The 20,000-nt window shown below is 40.5% G+C and overlaps 3 protein-coding genes across 4 annotated transcripts in view; 1 reads left to right on the top strand and 2 right to left on the bottom strand.

Annotated features, from left to right (window-relative positions):
- The window catches only part of srsf7b (serine and arginine rich splicing factor 7b), an 8,629-nt gene extending 3,159 nt beyond the window's left edge, over positions 1–5,470 (bottom strand). Inside the window, exons 1-5 of the mRNA XM_084101774.1 lie at positions 5,349–5,470; positions 4,180–4,360; positions 2,232–2,408; positions 377–457; positions 95–172 (exon numbers count right to left, since the gene is read on the bottom strand). Coding sequence (XP_083957900.1) covers positions 95–172; positions 377–457; positions 2,232–2,408; positions 4,180–4,360; positions 5,349–5,376 — 545 coding nt within the window. The 5' untranslated portion in view covers positions 5,377–5,470. The remainder of the gene's footprint in view (positions 1–94; positions 173–376; positions 458–2,231; positions 2,409–4,179; positions 4,361–5,348) is intronic.
- A 55-nt stretch (positions 5,471–5,525) lies between these two features.
- gemin6 (gem (nuclear organelle) associated protein 6) lies at positions 5,526–8,993 on the top strand. Its single transcript, XM_084101786.1, has 2 exons — positions 5,526–5,766; positions 7,526–8,993. Exons 1-2 carry the CDS (start codon positions 5,639–5,641, stop codon positions 7,902–7,904), a joined length of 507 nt encoding a protein of 168 aa, XP_083957912.1. The 5' UTR covers positions 5,526–5,638; the 3' UTR covers positions 7,905–8,993.
- The window catches only part of sos1 (son of sevenless homolog 1), a 53,632-nt gene continuing 42,501 nt past the window's right edge, over positions 8,870–20,000 (bottom strand). Inside the window, exons 16-24 of one of the 2 annotated variants that reach the window (XM_084101740.1) lie at positions 19,893–20,000; positions 19,219–19,381; positions 18,040–18,157; positions 17,784–17,956; positions 16,805–16,921; positions 15,978–16,248; positions 14,795–14,839; positions 13,107–13,225; positions 8,870–10,406 (exon numbers count right to left, since the gene is read on the bottom strand). The exon at positions 19,893–20,000 is cut by the window's right edge and continues 12 nt beyond it. In XM_084101740.1, coding sequence (XP_083957866.1) covers positions 9,957–10,406; positions 13,107–13,225; positions 14,795–14,839; positions 15,978–16,248; positions 16,805–16,921; positions 17,784–17,956; positions 18,040–18,157; positions 19,219–19,381; positions 19,893–20,000 — 1,564 coding nt within the window. In that variant the 3' untranslated portion in view covers positions 8,870–9,956. The remainder of the gene's footprint in view (positions 10,407–13,106; positions 13,226–14,794; positions 14,840–15,977; positions 16,249–16,804; positions 16,922–17,783; positions 17,957–18,039; positions 18,158–19,218; positions 19,382–19,892) is intronic. The other variant, XM_084101741.1, reaches the window with a different exon arrangement.

Genomic DNA, 20,000 nt, shown 5'->3' with positions numbered 1-20,000 from the left:
ACTCACTGACTCACTCACTCACTCACTCACTCTCACACACACACACTCACTCACACACTCACTCACCCACACACACACACTCTCGCTCACTCACCTGGAGCGTTTGGGCGTCACAGATCTGGAGCGTCTGGGAGAACCAGAGCGAGAACGACGAGGAGAGAAAGATCTGGACCTGAGATGAGACATGCATTTACACTACAGATGTGAAAGATCACAGAACACACACACACTCTCACACACACACACACACACACACACACACACACACACACACACACACACACACACAGACACAGACACAGACACAGACACAGACACAGACACACACTCACTCTCACACACACACACACACACACACACACAAATACACACACACCTTCTCCCTCTGCTGCGGCTGCGAGAGCGCCCGTATCTCCTCCCTCTGGACCGAGAGCGAGAGTGTGAGCGGGATCGAGACCTGAGCGAGTGTGTGAGATGTGACACAAGGAGGGAATAAAAGAGAGAGAGTGTATCAGCGTGATGTAAAGAACCAGTCGACTCATGTGACCCTCACTGACCTCAACTAAACTAAACAATCACTTTACAGATTAACATTACAGTACAGAACAGGGCTGGGCCACATAACAGCGCTCTCACTGCGTCTCATTTACAAACGCTTCTTTTAATTACTTGAAATAATAAAATAAATGTTTCTCGTTTTAATTGTTTAACTTGAAATAAAATGAAAAACTATAGATATATATATAATAAAAAAAATTAAACTAAAATAAAAAACGAAAGAAAAAAGAATAAAAACTATTATAGTTTTTATTCATTCATTTTAATTTTGGTTTAAATTTTCTCATTCAGTATTTCAATGATATTACACACTGATCAACATTTAAAATGTTGCAAAGTAAGTTTTAGAATATAAAAGTAATTGAATTTCTCATTTTCATTGTTTAACTTGATATAATGAAAAAACTACAACTAGAACTGAAATAAAATGAATAAAAACTATAGACATATATGTTTTAAAAATGGCAAAAACCCAAAAGAAAAATGTTAACTAAAATACATACAATTCAATAAATTAATAAAAAATATTATAGTATATCAATGACATTACACACTGATCAACATTAAAAATGTTGCAAAATAAGTTTTAGAATATAAACTGTTTTTGTTTATTACTTTGCATAGTTACATTGGTGAAAACCTGTGAAAAATAATATTATTTATATATAAATATTTAATTAATATTAAAATATTATTAACTAAATAAATATTTTACTTTTTGCACTAAAATTTTTCAATCCAACTGGTTAAAATGATGATTCCTCTGATTAAAAAAATGCTAATTTCCGAGCAAAAAAACCAAATGATTACTGCAATACAGACGCTCATGGAGTGTTATATCGCCCAGCCCTCGAACTCAGTTCTCTAAAAGCATCCAACAGTTCTTTAAATAAATGTTTACAGCTTTAAACATTACGACTGATTTGAGTTCAGGCAATGGCAATGATATACAGAGAGACACATTAATTGGTACTTGAAATAAACCTTGCAACTTTGCAGGTCGACCCTCTTTGGAACCGAGGTCTAGCAGATCTAGACGATCTAGAAGTATCTATCATCAGCCGACCTCTGCATCTAGTCGTTCTCTTGGATTTCTAACGATGACATTGCATCGACAGCCAAATCGCTTGATTGAGACTTGATAGAAGTGTGCAAGGCGCTTTTTCTAGACGGGATCGTGGTCTGCCGAGGTCTCGATGCTCTCTTATCAAAAGCGTAGGCACAAATCACTAGCCAAATTTACTCGGATTGGCGCTCTCATCAGGTTTGGGTTGGGGGGGAGGGGCTATGAATAGTTAAGTAGCAGTGGGAGGAGCCTCAGCGAAGGGGGCGTGGCTGCTCGTGCCCCGGTCATAGCAGGCGATCAAAAGTGTGGGATTTGCTAGATGCCTCGTGAAATCGTAAAGGATCGTGACTCTCTGAATCAAACGATGAAACCTGAAACGTTTTGACCAGGTCAGTCGTTAAAAATGAAATCCCAAAGAACATTGGAGAAAACATCAGATCAGAAAACAACAAAACATCCCCCCCTCCAACCCCACAAAATCAACACAAACAAATCAACAGGAAGTCAAGCAGACAGAGAGAGAAGAGAACAATATAACAGGGAAACAGCAATGACAGTGTTATTGATCAATCCGGTTCAGCGGTGCTCAGATCACAGCTAGCTGTACCTGCTCCGGCGCCGGCGACTGTAGCGGTGGCAGTCGTACGCGTAGTGGCCCTTCTCGCCGCACTCGTAGCAACGGTCGCTAGGGTCGAAGGGCCGGCGGGTCGGCGGACGATCGTATCGGGAACGCCGTGGCATTCCGGTGGACAGTTCCACACGCGTTCGAGAGCCACAGATCACCCTGAAACAAATCAATCAATCAATCAATCAATCAATCAATTCACGTTTATTTGTACAGCGCTTTTCACAACACACATCATTTCAAAGCAGCTTTACAGAAAGTGCACGAGTCCACATTACAATTTACAGTGTTCTGTTATCAGAGGAAACTGTCTAAGTTATGCATTTCAGAAATGTACATGTACAAAATCAGAGTTAGCGAAAAAAGTATTCATTTAAATAAAGTAATCATTTATTGCAGAATCAATAAGTTTATTTAAGTAATGAATACTTGCTTGTTAACAAATGATTATGACATTTAGAAACCACAAAATCAAAACCACAATCAGCAATCAATCAAACTTTACTTATAAAGCACTTTAAAAACAACCGAAGTGGACCAAAGTGCTGTACAGGAAAATAAATGAAATACATACTTTATACTAAGCAAAGAGGATGACTCGGATGACTAGAAAAAAGTGATGCAAAAAATGTAGTTACTTGAAATAAAATAAAGGTTAACTGAAGCAAAATAGAAACTCAAACTAAAGTGTTCCTTTAGTTTAACTTGATGTACTAAAATAACTAAAACTTAGACCTGCACAATTAATCGTTAATAGACCGCGATCTCGATTCGAATCACTTTTTGAAGCTTGATGCTCCAGATAAAGATTGTATCAGGTACATCGTTACACCAGTAGGTGGCGACAAGTGACTGTTATACATATATTTGTCATTGAATAATTTATTCAAGAGATTTGATCAAAATCCCAGATTCATCCAGTAATGAAACAAGTGAAGTCTTTATGAGTGAGTCATTGAATCATTCATTCAAGAGATTCAATCAAAAACGCAGATTCATCCAGTAAAGAAACAAGTGAGGTCTTTATGAGTGAGTCATTGAATCATTCATTCAAGAGATTCGTTCAAAAACACTGATTCATCCAGTAATGAAACAAGTGAAGTCTATAAGAGTGAGTCATTGAATCATTCATTCAAGAGATTCGTTCAAAAACGCTGATTCATCCAGTAATGAAACAAGTGAAGTCTTTATGAGTGAGTCATTGAATCATTCATTCAAGAGATTCGTTCAAAAATGCTGATTCATCCAGTAATGAAACAAGTGAAGTCTTTTAGAGTGAGTCATTGAATCATTCATTCAAGAGATTCGTTCAAAAATGCTGATTCATCCAGTAATGAAACAAGTGAAGTCTTTTAGAGTGAGTCATTGAATCATTCATTCAAGAGATTCGTTCAAAAATGCTGATTCATCCAGTAATGAAACAAGTGAAGTCTTTATGAGTGAGTCATTGAATCATTCATTCAAGAGATTTGTTCAAAAACGCTGATTCATCCAGTAAAGAAACAAGTGAAGGCTGCTTCCGAAATCGCATACTTCCCTACTATAAATTAGGCAAAATCAATATGTGACAAAAGAAGTCTGACTGAATTTACAGTCCTCATAAAAGAGTTGGCAAAAAGTACAGAATGAATGACCTACTACTTCCAGCAAGATTCTGAAGTGTGCATACGATGGACACTTTACTATCCCATGAGGCCACGGGAGAGGATTTATGAATGGCAACTGACGCTGGTCACATGATAATGACAACATGACGACAATAGTACATCCGGATTACATTCATACTACACACACTCATACTACTGTATATAGAACGCACCTTTTTAGTGAATCACTTATTCAAAATAAGTACCTACTCAAGAGAGTATGCGATTTGGGACGCAGCCGGTCTTTACGAGTGAGTCATTGAATCGTGACTCCGCCCACTCACTTGCCATCGAGGCCACGCACAGCATCCTCAGCATCTCTGGGATCCTCAAACTCCACGAAGGCGAATCCCGGAGGATTGCGAGCGATCCACACGGTCCTCAGCGGCCCGTAATAACCGAACGCCCGCTCCAGCTCACCCTTACCTGCCCCGGTGCCCAGGTTACCCACGTACACCTTCGTTTCTGAAAGAGAAAAGGACATTTAACACCGGTCATCTGTCACTCAGGGAATGACATAAAGAAATAACCACGGTTTTACCATGGTTTAACTCTGTGACACAAGAGACTAATGTTCAATAAACAGAATTCTGCGGCTAAAGGGGGAAAGTCTTGAATTCAAACCACAATTCACAACACAATAATATATTATATTATATATAATACTAATAATGTATTTTTTATAATATGCATGGTTAAATTAGAAACATTTTGACAGGAGACAAACTCAGTTTTGACATTTCAAATAAGCATATATTGAGCAGTGTTATTTATAAACTATTATAGTATTTATTATTATTTTGAACCAGCTTTTATTTTTTATATTTTCAGTTAAGTTTTAGTCATTTTGTTAAGTGCTTTTGTTTTTTTATTATGTTTTTTATATTTCTATTTAGCTTTAATTTATTTATTTTAGTCTTAGTAATTTTAGCACTTTAGTAAGTTTTTCATATTATATTTGATTTCGTTTGCTTAATTTCTATTAATGAAAATTAACTGTAATAGTTTTAGTCAACAAAATCAACTTTACAGACTTTGCACTTTAATAAAAATATAAACGTCACACTTACTGTTTCAATTAAACGGTTTTAGCATCTACATCTACAAACTTAAATGATCATTTCAAATCTGAAATACAGAGCAAACTTTAATAAAAACAACACAGAAATAAAACGACACATGAATGAACATCTTCACGTTAACCTATAACCCAACAAACTCAGAAGTATGAATCAAAATAATGTTGTGATTATTAAAATTACTAGTTTTATTATTAATTATCATGATTACTATTATTATTAATCAGTGTTCGCGAGGGCGCCATTACAGTTAGCAGCTCGTGCTAAAACACAACACATCTTTTCAATAACCAGACATATTTAATACATGAGATGAAGCGTTCTGCCTCCAGCCTTGTTTTATTCGTGAATTACTCATGGATTATAACACTCACCACCTGCGTGTCGCCCGTATCGCGACATAACGTGAAATAGAGAAATCCTGACAGCAACAAACAACAGCCTGTCAAACGACGACGCGCCTGCGCATGCGCAAACTCACGCAGCCCCCGCAAAAAAACTACATTTCCTATGATTCTCATGCCTGACCCCGCCAACCAATCACACGCTCGTTTGCGACAGTGACGTCACGCGTGCGCAGCGTTCACACACGCCAAACTTCAGTGAAGATGAAGTCGCTGATTAAGTTGATTAACGCTGATTAAGTGATTCGTTGTTCGCAGAGATGCTGCAGTGGAGGGACAGGAGTCCTCAGCAGTGGCAGGAGTTTGTCAATCAGGAGGTGTGTGTAACAGCTCACGATCAGCAGAGCTTCGAGGGACGCGTGTTCACGGTGGACCCCGTTTCTGCCAGGTAAACATCAGAGAATAATAACTACAAAACAATTATGAATTGATCATGACCCGAATATGATTATTATTTTTTTGTTTCCTGGTTACGCTAGTTAATAAAAATACAACTGTTCAATGTTAGTTCATGTTAGCTCAGTCCCATTAAATAATTTTAATAATCCATTATTTATCGGCTTTAATACATCGGCCAAATCTTCTTATGGGCCGATGACGATAACAGTAAAAATGAACATATATCGGCCGATACCGATATGGTGGCTGATATATCATGCATCCCTAATAAAAATGCAAGCCCTAAAAATACAACGCATTAAAATCGGTTAATGCAATGCATATTTTTTTTCAAGTAGTACAAGCTTTTTATTTGTTTCAAATACATTTGTCATTATTTTACCTCCATAGAATTATTAGATTTTGGACACAGCATTTGATTCATCGATTTTTCGATTAATCGTTTTTTTAAATGTGGTCGATTCAAAATCGATTCTCAAAGGCCACGAATCGATTATTTTCCATATTTATTTATCCATCACCCAAAAGTATTAGTTTTCCTCCACTGCTCACAGGCTTCATGTTACAGCTAATGCTGTGAGATTTAATGTGTGTATTATCTTAAACATAAAATAACCTGATCCTGTTTGATCAAGGCGTGCGACTGTTCTGACTTTTCCCAATTTTCAGCATCAATTTTTCATCTTGCATCAAAATCCTGTCTATTCATTGTATGCATTTGAAATATATGAGTTGGGTTCTGTTTTAATGTACCTAAAATAATTATAAGAGTAATAATTATAATTATTATAATTAATAATAATTAAAAAAATAATAAGAGTTTAATATACAGGTTTGTGGCTCTTAATTTCTTTTTATTAATTAACCACTTGTAAACTTATGTTCAGTGTTCTTTTTTTTTATAAATATAGGATTTGTATTAAATCTATATTCATTGAGTCGAATCGAGAATCGAAATCGAATTTAGAATCGAAATTGGAATCAAATTGGAACATCTGAATTGATACCCAGCTCAAGGGTGAATCATCTCATATTGTGTTGGTTTGTTCATTCCAGTGCTGGTGAGTTTCCCAGTTTTAAAATCGGTTAATGCAATGCATATTTTTTTCCAAGTAGTACAAGCTTTTTATTAGGGATGCACGATATATCAGCCACCATATCGGTATATATATACCGATATATGTTCATTTTTAATGTTATCGTCATCGACCTGATAAGAAAATTTGTCCGATATATTAAAGCCGATAAATAATGTATTATTTCCTTCAGCTGAGACGCTTCAGATGTTCACTGTTCAACATGATGGTTTTAAATTGGTTAAAATATGATTGAAATCACTTCAAAAAGGAAAATACAGTAAAGTGCAAAAAGTCTATATCGGCTACATAAAATGGTCATGAGAACATTATGATTGTGTGTTTGGAACATAGATTTTAATGATGAGATCGTAATCAGGCTCTCAAAAATTATATAAAAACTTGGATTTAGTTTTATCGGCCGATATATCGGTTATTGGCTTTCAAATATAAAGAATTATAGGTATCGGTCAATTTTCATATCGGTGCATCCCTATTTTTTATTTAATACATTTGTCATTATTTTACCTCCATAGAAGTATTTGAGTCGATTACTCGATTCCATTCGATTAGTTGGTTCGATTTCAGCCACAGCATTTGATTCAAATGAATCATTTGCTTTCCGAATCAAAGTGTGAATCATCTCATATGGTGTTGGTTTGTTGATTGCAGTGTTGTGCTGGTGAGTTTCCCAGAGACGAAGCGTCCGTCGGTGAAAGTGATTCTGGGTCACGCGGTGACAGACGTTCAGATCCTCGGGAGCGGAACGAAGGAGTCGGAGAGTCGGATGAAGAGCGTGTTCCTGCCGGACAGAACGCAGGTCCTCAGCGCTGACGAACTGAAGTCTCGGAGGGAGAATCTGCGTGTGTGGCTGGAGAAGAACCGAGTCCCGGTGACCGAAGACGGGGACGTTCTTCGTGTGGCGAGTGTGTTGACCATCAGCGCCCCCTATAGCACTGGAGACTGCAGCTGCGCCAACGAGATCATCCTGGCCAGAGTTCAGAGTCTAGTCGAGAGCGTCCCTGGAGAACAACACACTTCACTCGCCTAAATCTGACTCTATTCTGACAGATTAATCGACTTGTTCACAAGGTCTGAGAGTGTTCATTAAGATGAGACGTTAATGCATGATGTTCAGGGTGGAGAGAATCAAACAGCATTTCTCTGTTACATTATGGAAATATTTACGTTTTTGATTCTTCATGTAACATTCAAAGTTCCTGTATGTTTGCTCATGTTATAATAAATGCTTCAAATGTTTCAAAGGCAGAAATATAACTCTTCCCACATTTTTCTTTTGTGTGTGTGTGTCCAATCAAAATCTTAACTCATCTTTCTCTTGATAGAAATACCAATTGTGTATCAGAAATAGGGGCATTTTTGTAACTTGATGTGTAAAAGCAGATTTACAGTCAAACCCAAACGTATTCAGACTCCAACATTTCTCACATTATCACAGTTTATTCGCTATAGTTTATAAAATGGTAATAAAATATGAGCAGAACTCAGTTGATATTTGACAGGTTTTGTCCGTCCTTCTGTTAGACTGTCTCACAGAGGAATTATGTTGAATATCTGTCAGCTGTTAAATTTAACTACACAATTAGATAATACCAGTTTAGCTCGACCAATCACCAAGCAGTGCTTCATTTTGTTCAGTCTGTGTGTAAAAAGAGCATTAGCAATTAAAGACAAAACACTTGATCAGGTCAAAGTGTCTGAATCATTTTTAGTCCCAAATTGTCACTGGTAGTCGTTGTATGAAGAATTATTGGGTATAATATCTCAGTTTACTTTATTTTGTTATCCTCACTTACATAAATGAACTATAGTGTCCTGATCACACTTGTTAAAAAGGCCACTATTAGGCTTATATTTAAGTTTCTTAGTTTCCTTTGCTATATGCCGTGAAACAATATAAAAACTTATATCTGGTGTCTGGATAATCTTTGGTTTGCCTGTACATCATGAGCTCAGCATCCGGAGACAGTGAAGAAGAGACGTTTTCATGGCTAGTGTTTGGCATACAGTGGTAGAAACACTTTTATTCCCTTGTTTTAAGGCGGCGATCGTTTTTTTTTCTTTACATACTTATTGGCAAAAACAGAAATGATTGAGAAAATAAAAGTTCTAACACATACGAGGACAATCACGTGTGTTTCTTGAAGGATTTCTCGAGTACCTCTTTGGTGTGCGAGGGTACCTTAAACTCCCGGTACTCGTCAAGTCAACTGGCTCTCGAACGAGTCTAGAACATCTGCAGTCCCTTTACACTCTCCGTCCACACACACACACACACACACACACACACACACACACACAGGCACCGGAAAATAATCATGTGAACGGTCTTTATCGGGTCGGTCTCGTCTCAGACGCTCTGCGTCGTCTCATCCAGCGGGTTTGTCTGTTTCTCAGTCTGAGTTTGGCTCCTGAAACAAACCGAGCGATGAAATGGAAACGAACATGACAAAACAAAGACAACACACAGAGTTCCCGAGAAACAGCTTGATTTCCACAATCGGCGTCTCAGAAGAGCACGTTTAGGACACATCTTCAGTCCTCAGATTAAGGGTTTGCGTTCTCAAGGAGCGGCGGTCCGTCGAGCCGACTCTATTGTAGGGTTTGGGAGGGAGTTTCGGGATTGGCGATTTGACAGGTTTGTTTGTTTCTCAGTCTGAGTTTGGCCAACGGTTGCTGCTGGAAACAAACCGAGCGATGAAATGGAAACGAACATGACAAAACAAAGACAACACACACGAGTTCCCGAGAAAATGATCTCAGCTTGATTTCCACAATCGTCGTTTTAGAAGAGCACGTCTTGAGTCCTCAGATTAACTTCTCAGAAGAGCTCGTTTAGGACACATCTTGAGTCCTCAGATTAATTTCGCTCTATGAGGGGTTTGCCGAACATGCCAAAACAAAGCTACACAAAAAGACAACACACAGAATTCCCGAGAAAGATGATCTCAGCTTGATTTCCACAATCGTCGTCTCAGAAGAGCACGTGTAGGGCACATCTTTAGTCCTCAGATGATTTCTCAGAAGAGCACGTTTAGGGACGCGTCGCTTCATCGGTTTTAGTCCTCGGATTAATCTCGCTTTATGAAGGGTTCGCGTTTTCAAGGAGCGGCGGGCCGTCGCGATGCACCGACTCTCTTTTGTAGGTTTTCGGAGGGAGTTTTGGGATTGGCGATTGGGACGTGCTCTGGCGAGGCGGGACGGGCGGCCCGGCGGACCCCGGCGTCGTCGGCTCCAGGTCGAGTGGGGAGGAGGGCATGTGTTTGCGGGGTCCCAGTGGAGAGGGAGACTGTGGGATGAAGGGAGACGGTGGGAAGAAGGTTTGGTTGAGTTCGGAGCGCCGGCCCTGAGGAGGAGGCTGGAGGTGTAGCGGCGAGCTGGAGAACACGTCCGGCGTTCGCACCGGCTCTCGAGGAGGAAGCGTTGGAGGACTGTCGGGCGGGTCCGTGAGCGAGTAACGGGGCGAGAACACTTTAGTGGTGGGCTGACGAGGGGGGATCGCAGGAGGACTGTCCTGGTGCTTCGACATCATCTGGAACACACACACACACACAACACGGAGCGTTTGAAAAGGACAGATCTATGACCATAGACTAGGGGTGTAACAATGTATCGTGTCACAATATATCACAATTCACAAATGTATCAATCTGTATCAATTTGTAACAATTCAAACTGAAAATTGCTGTGTGAGAAAATTCAAGTTTTCAGAGTTTTAGTGTCAGTACTACATTAAACTACTATATAATGTTGAATATAATGTATAATAATGCAACAGGGGAATATGTGTGTAAAAAGTGGCCTACATTATAGAATATACAAAACAGAATATTCTTTATTCTTAAGTTATAAAAATAATAAGAAAAGCTTCCGGCTGAAGGTTTCTGGAGTAAATAGAGCAGCACGAGTGTGAGAGAGACTGTGTGTGTGTGAGAGTGTGTGTGTCAGTGTGTGTGTATGTGAGAGAGTGTGTGTGCATGTGTGAGTGTATGTGCGTGAGTGTGTACAGGCCCGGTTCTACGGGGGTGCTTGAGGGTGCTAAGCACCCTCAAATAAAAGTGAAAGCACCCTCAGATGAAAAATTATTAATAGCACACATAAACGAGATTTTGCCGAAAATAAAACACAGACGGATTTCACACTCTTGCCTATAATAGGATAGCCTACACAAAATAAATTAATTAATAAAATTAAACAAATATATATATATTAAATAAATTATTTCGTTATGCTTTCATGTTTAATGCATTGTAGTTGTCCTTTCGTGATCGCGATACGCAAAAGGTGAAGCTGTCTCTTTAATTGCCCACTTTGCTTGCGTGCGTGCTTCCCGCTCAGAAATTTTGTTAGCTGACTTTCTGAGACGGGGCTTTAGGTAACGTAAAAATAAGTGTCCATTTTTAATCATCATGGACATAAGAAAATGGCTTTTTTTAACCTTTTTTTTCCACTGCCCAGGGACAAGCATGTGAAGAGTCAGTGGCTACAGTTAATATTTACTAACACAGAAGTTTAGCCCGAACCTCGCGTCATTTTAATGACGTTTCTCCAACATAAATGCTTTCAAGTCTGGATTCGCAAGCCGTTTGAAGGAAGGTTACAGTACTGAATATATTTGGATTAGCTTCTTCCTCCTCCTCCGAATCACAACCTGTAAGTATTATTATTAATAATTGTAGCATGCTCAATAATAAGTATTTTGTGTAACATTATGTGTGTTGTGTAACGTTAAGCTAGCGCAGCTTCTTGGTCTTTTGCTGTCAATTGTTTTGAACTGCTTGTCGTTGTTATTGGAGTTGTCATAAAGAATATAGCAGCAATACCTTGGTGTAATAACGTTACTGCAGCAGTGCTTTATCAATATGTTTATGCATAACGCTAACAATGAATGACTGATTGGGTGTTGATGTGTTGTCATGGTTGTCATATTGTACAGACCCGGCATTCAGCGCTAGTGCATTATGGGTAATTGTTTGTTGGGAGTTGATTTATGCGTTATTACAGCAATATGGTTGGGGTTTGTGTTAGTAAAGTTACGTGTGTTTATGTTCAAGTTAGGTTGGATGTTCTTTGTACATTTTCTGCCTTGTTATGTAAAAATGTGTCTCTCACCGTCATGGAGAGAGACGTGTGTAAGGCAGTGACTTTTGGCCATTCTAGGAGTGTTCAATTGAAGTTGAAGCCGGTTACAACAAGGGTATCACCACAGTGTAAGTAGGCTATGTGTGGCATGTTTTAATGTTTTGCAAAGTAAAGATTGCTGCTTGTTTACATGCTATTCTATAATTTACTGCCAGATCGTATATTGTTTAACATAACAGCAATTACAGTAGTATTGTTGTATACAACATCCCCAATTTTGAGATACTATGTTTCAGACTGATGACTGAGCTATTTCCTACGATTATGTAAGCAGCACCCTCACTATATTCAGAAGCACCCTCAGTGATTTGGTTCTAGAACCGGGCCTGAGTGTGTATGTGAGAGAGTATGTGTGTGTGTGTGTGTATGTGAGAGAGTGTGTGAGTGTGTGTGCGTGTGTGTGTGTGGCACCTTTGAGGGCGAGGATTCGGCGGGAGCAGATTCGGGCCGGCGTCGGGGAGGGATATACGTGTCAGTTAGTGTGTGTGTGTGTGTGAGAGTGAGAGTGTGTGTGTGTGTGTGAGAGAGTGTGTGTGTGTGTATGTGAGAGAGTGTGTGTGTGTGTGAGAGAGTGTGTGTGTGTATGTGAGAGAGTGTGTGTGTGTGTGTGTGTGTGAGAGAGAGTGTGTGTGTGTGTGTGTGTGTGTGAGAGAGTGTGTGTGTGTGTATGTGAGAGAGTGTGTGTGTGTTTGTGTGTGAGAGTGTGTGTTTGTGTGTGAGAGAGTGTGTGTGTGTGTGTGTATGTGTGTGTGTGTATGTGTGTGTGTGAGAGAGTGTGTGTGTGTGTGTGTGAGAGTGTGTGTGTGTATGTGAGAGAGTGTGTGTGTGTTTGTGTGTGAGAGAGTGTGTGTGTGTATGTGAGAGAGTGTGTGTGTGTATGTGTGTGTGTGTGAGAGAGAGTGTGTGTGTGTGTGTGTGAGAGAGTGTGTGTGTGTGTGTGAGAGAGTGTGTGTGTGTGTGTGAGAGAGTGTGTGTGTGTGTGAGAGAGAGTGTGTGTGTGTGTGAGAGAGAGTGTGTGTGTGTGAGAGAGAGTGTGTGTGTGTGTGAGAGAGTGTGTGTGTATGTGAGAGAGTGTGTGTGTGTGTGGCACCTTTGAGGGCGAGGATTCGGCGGGAGCAGATTCGGGCCGGCGTCGGGGAGGGATCGGTGGAGGAACGGGAGGGTCGTCGTTTCGGAGGAAACTCATCATAGACGACACTGAAGAAGATCCTGAGAGACACACAAACACTCCAGTTACACACACACACCGAGTCCTCGGGTGAGAATCATGACAGAGAGGATGCTGGGAAACACGTCACATGATAAACACCGACCTGAACATCACATGCCACTAAAGCCATTTTTACAATGATGTCACCACAGCTGCAGCAACACGAGCGCTGAAGCCCCGGATACAGTAGGGCTGGGAATCGGGAATCGGTCAGGAAGCGGATACTTGTTATAAAGTTAAAATTATCCATTCCTCTTATCGATTCCTTTGTGAGCGTTTCAATATGACTTTATGACTTTCAGTAGGCGCGTTTCCATTACAGATTTGCGCAAAACTTTTTCGATTTTTTCTAAACGCAGACAAAAAACTATTGCGAAACTATTGTTTCCATTGACCGATGTTATGCGACTAAAACATCCTCTCGCGATCAGTAAATCCAAAAATCATGGCAACGGACATTGGTGGGTTTATGTACTAATCCCAGCCACTGCACTGGCCATTATTATTAATGGAAGGAGATGTTATGAGTGTTTTCCAAGCATTAATGGTGAGGAACGACCCTTATTATACCTGTGAGCAGCTCATATGAGGAGTTTCTGGGTGTTTCTCCCTCAGATCTGCTTCGAGGTCTTGATTGTGGCATTTATTTGAGGTTTAGAATCCATTATTCCTGTAATTCTTCTGTCTTTTATTAATTTAATAAAGAACTCTGTCTCGTATTCTGTCCAAACACACCGCATCATCTACGTCAGGTGACTGTAAATGCGCAAAAACTGTTTCCATTGCAGTTTTGCGAAATATTTCTTTTTCGAATTGCCTGAAAAACCACCTCATGCGAGCGGGAAAACTTTTTTGCGATAAATGGGAGTTTTTGCGAAATTGACGTGTTTCCATTGGGCGTATTTTCAATTCGCAATTTCAATTTGAAGGGTAATGGAAACTAGTGATGCACATGTGTAACTATATAGTGCAGCTCTTAAAGTGACAGCACTAATATTCCTGCTCTATTATAACACTAATCAAACAAAAGACAGAAAATTCACTCGTTCGTCACTGAATAACTTTAGTAACTATATTATTAATGTATATATTATTTATAAAGTTCAGTGTTATTGTACATTTGATTAGTTTCTGAACCTGAAAATCTTAAAACACTGTTTATTTTAATCGTATTTGTTGCAATTGCTAATTTTTTATTTGTTCTTTTTTAATTTGTCTTTAATAATGCTTGAGATGTACATTAGTTCGGCTAGTTGTTCTATGGTGTTTTTAAACCGTAAGTATTCTCCAGCATGTTGATTTGTGTTCATGATATTCAGATACAATTAAATGTTTTGCAATAAGAATAAATGTGAATGATATCTAAGTTTTTTTTTACCTTATTGAAATTAGGAATCGATAAGCAGAATCGAAATCGAAATCGTTCAAATTCAAACGATACCCAACCCTAGTAATGCGCACTTCTTTCCACAGGATGTGATGTCACAGAGCACACACACACACACACACTACACCGTCTGCACAGACTGATGGCGTGACAGAACACGAGAGCGGTGTGATATACTAACGTGGGCCGTGTGGAAGAGTGACCGGAGCGAAAATACTGTCACTGTCTGTCAGAATCAGGAGGAGACACAAGAGAAGGAGACAGACCTGATCAGCTGATGCCAGAGCTGGTCACATGATGCTAAATCACATGGTTAGTTGAAGTTGAGCTTTACTGGAGTAGTTCATGTAGATGATGCTCACAGAACAGGTGAAGGTGGAGTGTGTCGTGTGTCGCGAGGGTGCGGACAGTGTGTGTGCGGTACGTGTCAGATATTCTACAGTCTGCAAGCACTTCAATTATGCAACATATTGAACATGTGAACAAGAGTTGCTCATAATCAGTGACATTTCTGTGCAGTTTATCATCATCATGGCGTAGTTTCTCAGACTCCGTGTGTGTGTGTGCATGTACAGTATGTATGTATGTGTGAGTGAGTGAGTGTGTGTGAGAATGTGTGTGAGTGAATATGTGTGTGTGTGTGTGTGTGTGTGATGGGCAGGTTTAGGGGTGGGGTTAGTGTGTGTGTGTGTGTGTGTGTGTGTGATGGGCAGGTTTAGGGGTCGGGTTAGTGTGTGTGTGTGATGGGCAGGTTTAGGGGTCGGGTTAGTGTGTGTGTGTGTGTGAGATGGGCAGGTTTAGGGGTCGGGTTAGTGTGTGTGTGTGATGGGCAGGTTTAGGGGGTGGGGTTAGTCTGTGTGTGTGTGTGATGGGCAGGTTTAGGGGTGGGGTAAGTCTGTGTGTGTGTGTGATGGGCAGGTTTAGGGGTGGGGTTAGTGTGTGTGTGTGTGTGATGGGCAGGTTTAGGGGTGGGGTTAGTCTGTGTGTGTGTGTGTGTGATGGGTAGGTTTAGGGGTGGGGTTAGTCTGTGTGTGTGATGGGCAGGTTTAGGGGTCGGGTTAGTGTGTGTGTGTGTGTGAGATGGTCAGGTTTAGGGGTCGGGTTAGTGTGTGTGTGTGTGTGAGATGGTCAGGTTTAGGGGTGGGGTTAGTCTGTGTGTGTGTGTGATGGGCAGGTTTAGAGGTGGGGTTAGTCTGTGTGTGTGTGTGTGATGGGCAGGTTTAGGGGTGGGGTTAGTCTGTGTGTGTGTGTGTGTGATGGGTAGGTTTAGGGGTGGGGTTAGTCTGTGTGTGTCTGTAATGGGCAGGTTTAGGGGTCGGGTTAGTGTGTCTGTGTGTGTGTGTGTGTGTGTGAGTGTGTCGTACTGGAGTGGAAGGGGCTGGACGGAGCCTGTGGAGAGTCGAACACACTGCAGGCCTCAGTGGAGCTGCAGGTGGAGGCGGGTGGAGGCGTCAGGGGGGTTCTGGGAGAGTTCGGTGCTGAAGCTGCGCTGTTCTCCGTCTCGCTGTCCGGGATGCGGCTGTAGCTGATCTTCCGAGGCTCGTTCTGAAGCGGCGTCGGGTGGCGCATCGTCCCGGGCCGAACGGTGGACGGCCGAACGCCAGGAGACTTCAGAGTACAGCTGTACTTCTTCGGCTGAGGGGGAAACTACATCAGTTAGCGCTCACTGAACTGAACTTGGTTTCACAAAAATAGATGCACTTTTAATTTATTTATTAGTGTGTGTATATATATATATATGTGTGTGTGTGTGTGTGTGTGTGTGTTTGTATACTTTATTTCAGGATTTAATACAAAAATACTTTTTTTTTATCTTCATGACTTACACTGTGTTTGTGTTTTCATATATATATATATCCGCTTTAGTTTCTATGAAGTTTATGACCAGCAGCTTTGTTATTACAGTAGAAATATCAATATAAATATAGTCTCTGGCCTCAGAGTCCACCTGATTTCCCATGAACACACTCCTCAGCACAGAACGTCCCCCTGCGTGATGTTTTGGGGTTTTTCACAGTTGCACAAGTGAACTCAGGCTTAGTTTGTAAATCTGCACTATTCTGGTTCACATCCTTAAGCACTTTACGGTTTAATACGGAGCGCGGACGCTCAGATCAGGAGGTGAACATGCGGTCACGGGTTCTCGTGTGTGTGTGTGTGTTGTGTAACTGCTCTCAGGAGTCAGACTTACGAATCGAGGCAGAGTGCGAGCGTTACGCGGCTCGATCTCCAGAGATTTGTTGAACAGATAGTCTGCGAACTCCTTCTCCGTCATGTCCTCCATCGGGTTCAGGTTCTCGAAGAACTTCTGCAACACCAACGGAATAAAGAAAACACCACGTTACTTCAGTTCTGCAGAATTCCTTCAAAAGTTGGGAATAATTAAATCTTCTGCTCACCAAGACTGCATTTATTTGATCAAAAATACAGTGAAAATTGTGAAAAATGTTTTGAATGTGAATATATAGTAAAGTGTAATTTATTCCTGTGATCAAAGCTGAATTTTCAGCATCATTACTCCAGTCTTCAGTGTCACATGATCCTTCAGAAATCACTCTAATATGATGATCTGAGAAACATTTATGATTATTATCAGTGTTGAAAACTGTCATATTTTTCTGAAAACTGTGATGCATTTTATTTTTCAAGATTCTTTGATGAACAGAAAGTTCAAAAGAACAGCATTTATCTGAAATAAAAAGGTTTTGTAACATTATGAATGTCTTGACTGTCACTTTTGAACAATTTAATGAATCCTTGCTCAATAAAAGTGTTAATTTCTTAATACACCCCAGACATAAGTGTAATTAATATAAGCCGTTATTTAAAGTAACATGCATGTGTTATCTCCTTTTACACAGAGATGTTATAAAGGGTAGTTTATGCCTGTGATGTGTTTATGTGTCTGTTAAACAGAGAATGTTTTATTACAGTACTTTATAAATATTGATATCATGTATTATCTCAGGACAGAGCAATACTCCGATATGGAGGTAATCATCTTTATTGTGTGTGTTTGTTGCAGGTTTATACTGTTCTTTGTTTACTGTACCTTCTCAAAATCTATTTATTGTGTGTAGTTTTGTTAGTTATTCTTTTATGTTGACAAAAATTCCTATGTACTGCACAAATGGCAAATAAAACTTAATCAACAATGTAGTTTTCCTGACCCGTATCTCGCTCTCCACGCGTAAGCAGTACGGCTGGTTCTGGTACTGCTGGATTTCTCCGGTGATTTCCGCCACTTTCCGCCGTTTGCTGAAGTTGATCAGCTCTTTGCCGTGTCTCTTTAGGAAGTCCGGATTTCCTTCCTCAGTTTTTAGGATATTTGTTAAATAGATCCCTAAAGCGAGCAGATCACATGTGCATCAAACACACCGCCTCATCAGAAACAGAGTCATGTGTGAACGAGGAAGCAGAACGTACCGAAGAAGGGAACACAGGGAGGGTTGATGGACCTGAGTTTAGCCAGATATTTCTTATAATGATCTTCACTGAGTTCATGAGCTTCCTCCAGAGTCTTCCTCTGTCTGCTTGGGATTTGCTGAAATATAAAATCACATGCAGGATGAGTTACATCATAGTATGCCCTTTTAAGGCCAATGTAGACATTTGCAAAAGTCTTGATGTTGTTTTCAGGCTCTACTAGAACTTGAATGTTGATTATTCTCCTCATATTCTCCATTGTTGCGGCTCCTCTCTTCCCAGTCTGTCAGTAACGCTCTGTTTACTTCCTGTCTCTATGAAGCCCCTCCTTCTGAAAAGCACACTGTGCTCTGATTGGTCGGCTGGAGCAGTGTGTTGTGATTGGTCGAGCGCTTCGAGTGTGTTTGGGGAAATGTCCCGCCCCTTTCCATAACCGCCAGTTTAACACACTACTAACTAACTCAACCAGGCCCCGCCCCTTTATTCTGCATATGAATTATTATAATGAGGAATATTGTGACGTGTTCGTTCCCGGGAGAAACTCAAGACTACAGTGGAGGCGTTTCAGGAGATCAGAAACACTGACACTGATATAGAGAAGAACTCACGCTGGAGGGACAATTTTTTTAATTTTAATTTTACATTTTATTTAATTAATTTTTAACATATTTGTTTTTATAATTTTTTTATTTAATTTATAATTTTTATTTTTTGTGTTTATCTTATTATTTCATATATGCATTTTTTTTTAATATATTTTATTTTACTAATTTATTATTTGTATGTTTTTGTTTACTTTTTATGCATTTATCATTTTATTTGAAAAAGGCCATAATGTGACTGGGTTCAGCACACTCTGACAGCGTTCCCTAAATATGACCCCTTTGATAACTTTCAAAAGCACAAATTAAGTTGTTGTTGTTGTTGTTTTTTCTCAGAAAAAAGCTTTGGACGTACAACAATCGCCAACTTGGATTCCAAGTGTGACATTTTCTTCATTGCACACACATTGAAAACCTCCTGTATGCTTTAATTGAAGAGGTCATGATGTACTGTGAGGATTCTGGGTAAAGTGGGCGAGTCTTTTTCTCTGTGCTTCAGGAATGACCTCTTATGGCTGCTCATGCTCGAACAGCGAGATTACACACACGTAACTCAGCGGTGTTGTGAAGCGCTCACCTCAAAGGTGTGGTCGAGTCTGTAGACGGGCGAGGAGTTCATGGCGCTCACCACCTCCAGAACACCGTTGAAGTTGTTGAGCTCCTGAAACACCTGCAGGATCTCGATGATTCTCGAGATGACGGACACGCGCTCCTCAACGTTCTCTGTCTCTACGATACACCTGAGAGATGAGAGTAACCGTTAGAAAAACACACACTCGCTCGCTCACTCACTCACTCACTCACTCACTCACTCACTCACTCACACACAGACATTCACTCACTCACTCACTCACACACAGACATTCACTCACTCACTCACACTCACACACAGACACTCACTCATTCACTCATTCTCACACTCACACACTCACTCACACATAGACACTCACTCACACATACACACTCACTCACACATAGACACTCACTCACACACTCACTCACACACTCACTCACTCACTCACACATAGACACTCACTCACTCACACATAGACACTCACTCACTCACTCACTCACTCACTCACACATAGACACTCGCTCGCTCGCTCACTCACTCACACACTCACTCACTCACTCACTCACTCACTCACTCACTCACTCACTCACTCACTCACTCACTCACTCACTCACTCACACATTCACTCGCTCACTCACACACACACTCTGAGTTAAACTCGAGGGAGTGTGTCGTACTTCTCGAACCACAGTGTGAGGTTGGTGGTGTGGCGGATCATTCGCAGCAGGTTCGGAGAGTTGATCTCTTTGTCTTCTTTAGTCCAGACGCTTCCCACCAGTTCTGAC

This window comes from Abramis brama (assembly GCF_963993115.1).
Source record: "Abramis brama genome assembly, chromosome: 23".
Taxonomy (NCBI): domain Eukaryota; kingdom Metazoa; phylum Chordata; class Actinopteri; order Cypriniformes; family Leuciscidae; genus Abramis; species Abramis brama.
Note: the sequence above shows the minus strand (reverse complement) of the source record. Positions and strands in the feature narration are given on the sequence as shown.